The following is an 8,835-nucleotide window of genomic DNA, read 5'->3' on the forward strand; positions in this document are numbered from 1 at the left end:
GGGCTCATCTGCTGGCACCGTCTCTGACAGTGCTCTGCTGCTGGTCATGAGGTTGCTTTGGTGGCCAACGTCTCAAAAGTGGGCAACCTGTTTCTCCTTCAGAATCTCTTCTTAATCTGGAAGCTCTGTCAACAGTCTGAGTGGCCCTGCTGGTATCTGAATTACCAGTGACATAGCTTCCAGCACTACAGCACACCCAAGCCATCCCAGTCCGACAGACTGACTGGCAAGCAGTGATTAATCTACATAGTCGTTACTTGCATATTTACAGATATTCTCTGAGTGCCCTGACCGTGTAGATATGGGCATCCCATACCTTGGAAGAAAGAAAAGATCCCTATACAAGATCTTCCTGCCCTAAGATCCGGTGGTTCTCTTTGGGTGTTAGAGAGATTACAGAACATGCAGGAGACGAAGTTCTACCTGGTGATGAATCTTGCCTTTCCCTCCTGGGAGGCAGAAGATACACAAGATGTGAGTGGAAGGTTTCCTCTGGGAAAAGCCCTTCGGACTGACCAGCAAGGTCAGGCCAGGGGTTCTTGACGTACCTCCTTCTCGGTTTCTGAATACTCCTTGAGCCTCTCCACGGCCACGATGTTGGTCTCCATCTCGGACGACATCCGCACCAGCCAGTTCAAGTACGTGGTCACCTGTAAGGGGAAGGGCCACGTGCAGTTTCCAGTGAGCACATGCTACTTTCACTCGAGCCAAGTCAATGATGCGTGATGGACTACTGCGGATAACCAAGTACAAACTATAGCACCCCGTGTAACCCTGTCCCTGCCTGGACTCCCCCCCACCCCACTTGGTTGTCCTGCATCTCAGGATAAAAGAACACCGTTGTAAATAAGGCATGGGCCATGACATCATCTCCAAGGGAACTCAGGGGAAGTTGGGAACACAGCACAGAGTCGAGGAGATGCAGCTAAAGCTCTCTTGCAGCTGGACTCCCACAGGCCACCGGGGAGCCGGCCGTTGGCACCTCCATTGGGACAAAGCAGGGCGGTGGCGGCGGCCCCCCTTACCTGAAGCGAGTAGGACACAGAGAGGCCCACCAGGCCAGCACTGAGGCTGTGTCGGGAGATGACCGCAAACAGGGCTGCAAAGAGCACGATGCAGTTGCCCACACACTCCAGCCGCACAGCCAGCCATCTGCGTGAGACACACCCGGGCCACGTCAGCCAGCCGTGCTGAGGTGGCGCCTCCGGCCTCGCTGAAGTCGCACCCCAAAACAGTTTCTGAGACAGGCCCTCTCAGCCCCCTGGAGATGAAACACAGCTCGGGAGCAGGGCAGGGGGCCGAGGGATCCGACTACAGCCATTCCTCCTGAGATAGTTAAGGTTTATTGTGCCAACCTGGCCGATAAACACATGTGGGGTTAATTGAAGGGCGGTGAGATAAATGGCTCGGTGAGCCTCGTCTTTCTAGTTCTCAGGTCTCTTGCTTTGTGATGGTCTGACCAGGGGGCAGCTGCCTTAGCCAGTTCCCTGCTTCACCTGGCAAGGCTCATGCCCTGTAAGACATCCCCAAGGAGAAGCCACATGGACCTACCCTGATGCAGCCCTGGGTGCTGGAGCAGCCGTGTGGAGACCCCTGCCAGTGCTGAGATGCTTACACGTTCACTGACTCAGCTTTCCTCCTGCAGTCGGCATCATAGTGAGTGTTTCGTGAGATGGAGGAGGGCAGTGTCGGACATATGGGCTAATGTTGGACTTACGGGCTTGGATAGCACTGGGTTGGGATGTTTTCTAATGTACACTTACCCTTTATATAAAACTCTCTCTTATACGTGAGCTTCTGTGGATATGTTTCCCCAGCTTACCCAGGCTAACACACCTCCCTAGTGTGGCACCCCCAGGAAGAAAGCTGATTCTCTGGTACCAAGAGAGTGAACCCTTTTCTCATTTTAATCTCAATTTTAACGTACTTCTATCCATCCGTATCTTTGACAGCTGCCCTGCAAATACTTAAGAACTAAGCTGTACAGTCTAGGGCTCTATGAGGCACCTGGGATTTCCAATGGCCTCCTTTGGGTCAGGAGTGGAGAGAAATCGTCTCTTCCTAACGGCTCCCAGAGCTGGATACACCCTCATGCCAGAGCCCTGAGCACATGGATGGCAGGCAAGAGTGGCTTTAAAATGACGGATAAGCAGGCAGCCCCGCACAGGTACACACACACAAAGGGGATTCACAAAGTCCATCGGAAAATGCCACGGTGACTACTTTGTCCTTGTCGGTTCTTGGCTCCCCGTGTGTGGGAGCAGCACTGCTCCCAGGGGTTTTCAGCTGCACCTTTCACAGGCAGTCCACCAGCTCTTTCTTCCAGGGTGCCAGGCACACACACACACACACACACACACACACACACACACACACACAGCTTTATCCTTTGAAACAGAATTGCCATTTTACTTGCGTAGAGGCAGCTTGCATGAGATATAAAACACCACTGGGAATACATCATTTTGATGTTTCCAAATGAGAAACACACTAGGGGTAGATGTTACCGCCGTGGTCTTCAGAAACCCACGTGACTGACATGCTCACGAGATATCCCACAGGCTGATCGGATGGTGTCAAATCCCCTACAGACCCTGCAGAGGCGGGAGGGCAAGGTCTGCAGAAATTCCGGCTATCCCCACCACAAGGACCCTACCGTGGGGGATGGGCTGTCACCTGACCCTCAGCCCTCTTCCACCACCTCTCAAGAAAGCAGTATCTGGAGGTGAGCAGGTGGAGAAGCAACGCTCTTCTACATGCAGCAAACCACCGGCCAGCTTCTGTCCCCTTTCCTGGTTGATGCCATTCAGTCGTGTTTGATCCAAACCTTGCCCCTGGCAAATGACTCGGCCTGACACCTGCCAATCACTATGAGGCATCTGTCAGCTGAGCATGAGGCAGGGAGACGCCTCAGAGAGAGTCAGGGCTGCCACTGACGTTCCCACGTCAGTGCGGGCAGGGTTTTTGGATTCTAGAAGGACGGGGCCCCACACCCTCCCCTTGGAGGACAGAGCTTGGCTCCACACCTTCCTCCTGGGAGAAGGCGGGTGGGCATGGAGGCCTGGGAGCAAGGTGGAGGGGGCCGGGGCACCCACCGGTTGGCCACGATGCTGGGGTAGTAGGCCTTCTGGTTCTCGTCCACCTTCAGGTCGCTCTGGCGGATGAAGCGCTGCTGCTCCTCGAAGGCTCGGATGACGCTGACGCCCAGCAGGGTCTCGTTGAAGTGGGAGTACACCGGGGAGCGGCTGACCGACTCGAGGCGCTTCAGCTGCCGCGAGGAGGCCACGTAGAACCTCTGGGGGTGGGAGAGAGGCTGGGGAGTCAGCGGCAGGCCCTCGGCCCACCTTCAGAGCGCTGTGAGTCTGGACATCACTGCCACAGGCTCCCCTCAAGTGTGAACAAGGCACCTCCCAGAGGAAGGGTCCAGGGGCACCGTGGCTGACGGGCACGCCAGCAGTCGCTCCCCTGGGAGACGATGTGGCTGTCTGCCCATCGAGGATTTACAGTCCCAGCCTGTGCCACAGGGCCGCTACGAACCCCCACGGCTCCACAGCACACGGCAACCACGCCCAGGAGGCAAGGCTCTTCACCGACGCCGGGCGGCCACTCCTCGACGAGCAGGCAGAGGGACAACAGGAAGAGCAGCTAACCCAGGCGTCGGGTCCGCTCTCCCGGGCACCGTTCCAAACCCCTACACCATGACCAGCTCGTCTGGCTTCATGAAACCCTCCCAGAGTCTGACCAAGACGTTTGGACGGCACAGAGACACAGGCCTACAGGCAGAGCTGAGAACTGGCAGAGCGGGGATTCGAGCCCAGGCCGTCTGGCTGCCAAGTGTTAACCTTTGCACCACACTGGTGCTCTCCGACCAGGGAAGGGGAGGCTTTGAAGGTTTCAGGTCACCCACACTTGTGCTCCGCTGTGGTCTCAGAGGTCATAAGGGAAACAACCTGGCCTGCTTCACCACCTTTTTTGGGGAAGATGAGATTAAGAATCTTATATTCTCAAGTATAATGTATTACATATTTACACAGACATACCACACACATGTACACCAAGGGGGTTCAGAAAGCTCACAGAAAATCGGAACTAAAAAATATTGGCGTTCTTCTACAAATTTTTGAAACTTCTTCGCGTGCGTGTGTGTGTTTATCACAGAACACAATGTCTGGTAATATTAGACTGAACCATAAGAAACGGCGATCTCACCTTCCCGACACAACCGCTGAAGACAAAGCGGGTGAATAAGCAAGTGTGGTGAAGAAAGCTGATGGTGCCCAGCTATCAAAAGATAAAGCGTCTGGGGTCTTAAAGGCTTGAAGGTACACAAGTGGCCAACTAGCTCAGAAGCAACAAAGCCAACATGGAAGAAGCACTCCAGCCTGTGTGATCACGAGGTGCTGAAGGGATCAGTTATCAGGCATCAAAGAACAAAAAATTCCATCATTGTGTGCTCGCCTCTATGATACGATCACTGAAGACAGATGTGTGCATAAGCAAGTGTGGTGAAGAAAGCTGTTGGTGCCCGGCTATCAAAAGATACAGCATCTGGGGTCTTAAAGGCTTGAAGGTACACAAGCGCCCAACTAGCTCAGAAGCAACAAAGCCCACATGGAAGAAGCACACCAGCCTATGCAATCACAAGGTGTCGAAGGGATCAGGTATCAGACATCATCAGAACAAAAAATCTTACCATAGTGAATGAGGGTGGGAGTGCAGAGTGGAGACCCAAAGCCCATTTGTAGGCCACTGGACATCCCCTTACAGAAGGGTCTCGGGGAGGAGACATGCCAGTCAGGGTGTGATGTAGTAACAATGAAAAATACAACTTTCCTCTAGTTCCTAAATGCTTCCCCCCACCCCCACCCCTACTACCATGATCCCCATTCTACCTTGCAAGTCTGGCTAGACCAGAGGATGTACACTGGTACAGATAGGAACTGGAAACACAGGGAATCCGGGGCGGATGATCCCTTCAGGACCAGTGGTGTGAGTGGTGATACTGGGAGGGCAAAGGGAGCGTGGGTTGGAAAGGGGGAACCAATTACAAGGTTCTACATGCGACCTCCTCCCTGGGGGACGGACAACAGAGAAGTGGGTGAAGGGAGACGTCGGACAGGGCAAGATATGACAACATAATAATTATCAAGGGTTCATGAGGGAGAGGGAAGCGGGAAGTGAGGGAAAAAATGAGGACCTGATGCCAGGGGCTTAAGTGGAGAGCAAATGTTTTGAGAATGATGAGGGCAATGAATGTACAAATGTGCTTTACACAATTGATGTTTGTATGGATTGTGATAAGAGTTGTATGAGCCCCTAATAAAGCGATTAAAAAAAAAAAAGAAATGGCAGTTAGCAGACAGACAAACACCAACCATTTCATCTGGTTTAATGTAGCAGTGGCTGGTGTCAGCTGCCACCAAGTTAGTCCCGACTCGGGAGCCCAGCCTACAAGAGAATGCACTGCGGGCTGACCCGGGCCGTCCTCCGGTCGGCTTGGCTGGACTCCTACTGGGGCTCGCAGTTTTCACTGGCCTTCAGGAAGTAGGCGGTCAGGCTTGATCACATTCTAGCATGTTTCAGGTCCCCGCAGCAGAGAGCTAGTCCTGCAGCCCACTCCCCAGGGGGCGGACACCGTCACCACACTGCCCTTGGTCACAGAGTGATTCTGCCTGCTCCTACACCTGAGTCAGATGGGGCATTAACCTCTGACAAACCCAAAGGCACAGCTCCACGCTGGGGAAGTGGGTGTGCAGGTGGGCACTGGTGCCCCCTCTCACCTGGACGAAGAAGTAGATGAGTCCCAGGGGCGGGATGATGACGGCGGCAATAGGCGTGGCCAGCAGGATGATGATGCAGGCGCCGATGACGTTGAACAGGGAGCCCATGAACATCTTGATGACCTGCGGGATCATGGAGTCCACCGTGTCCATCTCCTTGGAGAAGCGGTTCACCAGGTTCCCGCTGGGCGTCCGCTCGAAGAAGCTCATGGGCGACCGCAGGACGTTGTGCAGCAGGTCCAGGTGCAGGTGGCGGGAGGCCAGGATGCCCCCTATGGACACCGCCATGGAGTAGCCAAACACGGAGACTCCTACACACAGGCCAGAAGGGAAGCTGCTGACCAGGGTGGCCGAGGTAGCTGGGGGCTCCCAGCTTCTCCGACAAGTCCACTATCCTAGCCCTGACCATGGCGACAAGCCAGAATCAGTGAGTCTCTGCTGCCTGGTACTCCACTCCACATCCAGAATGCCACCACGGCCCAAGCACTGCATTACCTTGCTTTACAGACAAGGAAAATGAAGCCCAGGGAGGTAAAGCCCCTCGCCTCTCGCGCCCACCCAAACACACTCAGCCAGGCAGGAGCAGAGCTCCAGGGTCCAGTTTTAAATTCCTATTCTCCGGGAGCCAGCAAGCTCAGACAGAACTCGCCCATCGCGACGGCAGGGTTCTAGGGCTCTGCTTTCCAATACGTTAGCTCCTAGCCACACGGGCCACAGGGCACTTGAAGTGTAGTGAGCTCCCCCAGGGACTGAATTTGAAGTTGTATTCACTGTGGGGCATTATCATCTCACATAGCCGCAGGGGACAAATGGCCCTCACCCAGGTGAACGTCACACCTCCTCTGGTCTCTGCTTCCCTCAGTCACAGTGGAGGCCGCTGGAGGAGTCCGTAGGCCGTCAGAGGAGGCAAGTGTAGGGATGCAGCCCCTCCTGTTTTGTTCTAAGCCTCCCCGTCCCAGGGTGCCAGGAGACCGTTCAACCACGGAGCAATCAGGCTTTCCGACAGAGTCCACGGGGACAGACAGACCTGCACCATCGCCTTCCTGACCCAACCAGAAACCAAGGGGCAGGGGTCCAAATGACAGCCTCTGGAGGGAGCCCAGCCAAAGCTTGCCTCTTACTAGCTATGGGGCCTCCTCTGAGTGTTTAGACCAGAGTCAGGTCTCCTCCAGTCGGGGCTTGCTAAATGTTTCCCTATGACAATCGATGCTGTGGGGCCTGGGCGGGACTGGACGGGGGTTTCTTAACCCGGCCCCTGGTGAGTTGGGTCTGGAAGACTCTGTTGGGAGAGCGCATGGTGGCATGTGGTTTCTGGATGCCAGGAGTGCCCACACACAGTTATGACTTCTGACATTGCTCAATGTCCACTCGTGGGCAGCCTTGGCCCAGCAGAGAGCCACTGGCGTCAACGAATCCCTACCTCACGCCACAGCTACAAGCCCACACAGGAAACTTTACAGCACCGTGGCAACGTGACACAGGTAAGACGTCCTCCCATACTGCCCATGTTCTGGGGGGCCTTTGCCCTCAACTCTCCTCCTCTTTAAAGGGGGCACAGGGGCATCCCTCCTCCTCCTCGGACCACATGAAGCATGCATTCAAGAAACATTCATTCTGACTATCTGAGCATCGGCTGTGTGTTTAGCATCTGAGTTTGACTTGGTATGGGGAGGTGCCAAACCCTGAGAACTTGGGGGACGAGCTCTACGAGAAATAGAAATAAACAGAAGTATTTCCCGGGTTCCAGAATCGGTGGGCGGGGTGGGGTGGGGGCACTAGGAGAGGGAGGCCCACCTTGGGAAATGCCCAGGGCTCCGTACACGCCCAGCCGGAGCTTGGTGTGCTCCTGCGTCCCGTTGACAATGGGATCGTCAGTCCAGAGACTGAGCCAGTAGTTGGAGGCCAGGGCGGCAACGTGGTTGCACAAGAAGAGGAAGATGCTCAGGAAGGAGATGAAGAGTCCAATGGCCTTCATGTAGTCCCAGTACACAGCCAGCTTGACCTGGGAGCACGGGGAGAGAAGCCTTCTACCAAGGGCCCCCAGCCACGCCCACGCCGGCTCAGGCACTCCCCCGGCACCCCTGCTCCCTTCAGCAGCTCCGCCTTCAGGGCACCAGATCCTTGGGAACCCAGCAGCAAAGCCAAGTTCTCTGTCCTCTCGGACTTCCCAGATGGGTCACCTACAGCCAACTAGAGCCCCCAGGCGCCAACCCGAGTCCAGCTGCTGGGGTCCGGAGGCCACTGTGCCTTCAGCTGTGACTTGGTAGGTCACAGGGCGGCTCAGTGCCTCAGTTTTGCACACCTGTGCAGGTTTGCAGTGAGGAACACAGCACGTGGGGAGTGCTCCGAGGAACCGGGAGGGCAGGCCTCACCTTCCCCGTCTGAGCCTTGTCTGCCTCCATCAGCTTCCAGGTGGCCTCCTTCTGCGCCTCCTCATCCCTCTGCAGCTCCGCCGTGCTGCTGTGGGGCTTGTGCGTGTCGCCGCTGTAGGACGAGTGGCTGCTGAGCTGTCTGGGGGAGCAGGGCACGTAGGTGTCAACCACACCAAAGCCCCGGACGCAGCCTTCAAACGCAGGGGCTGGTGGTCTGTGCTGGGTGGCAGGGCCCTCCGCAAGAGGGGGCGTACTCAGCAGCTACCACACTCCCCCGCCCCAAGTGCACCACGAGGTGTAGTGCATGGACGAAGAATAGCCGACAGAAAGAAGGTGAGGGGAATTCTCGGGCTCAGCTGCCCATAGCAGCAGTCTGGCACGGCCACCACGTGGCCCTCTGTGACCTTCACACCCAGAGGACCCTGTCCTTACAGCCCTGCCAGACAGGGAGCAAACACCAGCCTCTCTGCTAGCTACCAAGACCAGGGGCTCTCAGAGACCGTTAGCTGTACTTCAAACCCCAACTCCCTGCCAGCCAGTGGATTCCGACTCAGCGACCCTACACTGATGGTGACGCATTTTCACAACCAGAGAGGCTACTAGCAGAGAGATGCCCTAGGCAGGGCCAGACCCTGGGCTTCTGTCCAGCTGCATGATGATTTGTGCAGGGCTCTCCGTTGGCT

General features: G+C 55.8%; 1 protein-coding gene across 1 annotated transcript in view; it reads right to left on the bottom strand.

Moving 5' to 3' along the window:
• Positions 1 to 8,835, bottom strand: part of ABCC1 (ATP binding cassette subfamily C member 1) — a 123,232-nt gene that overhangs the window by 11,316 nt on the left and 103,081 nt on the right. The window contains exons 21-26 of the mRNA XM_004706096.2: positions 8,153 to 8,291; positions 7,575 to 7,782; positions 5,781 to 6,091; positions 3,096 to 3,295; positions 1,026 to 1,152; positions 549 to 650 (exon numbers count right to left, since the gene is read on the bottom strand). Of these exons, the coding sequence (XP_004706153.1) occupies positions 549 to 650; positions 1,026 to 1,152; positions 3,096 to 3,295; positions 5,781 to 6,091; positions 7,575 to 7,782; positions 8,153 to 8,291 (1,087 nt within the window). The remainder of the gene's footprint in view (positions 1 to 548; positions 651 to 1,025; positions 1,153 to 3,095; positions 3,296 to 5,780; positions 6,092 to 7,574; positions 7,783 to 8,152; positions 8,292 to 8,835) is intronic.

This window comes from Echinops telfairi, unplaced genomic scaffold, assembly GCF_000313985.2.
Source record: "Echinops telfairi isolate 266 unplaced genomic scaffold, ASM31398v2 ScPeMD7_5;HRSCAF=22, whole genome shotgun sequence".
Lineage (NCBI taxonomy): Eukaryota > Metazoa > Chordata > Mammalia > Afrosoricida > Tenrecidae > Echinops > Echinops telfairi.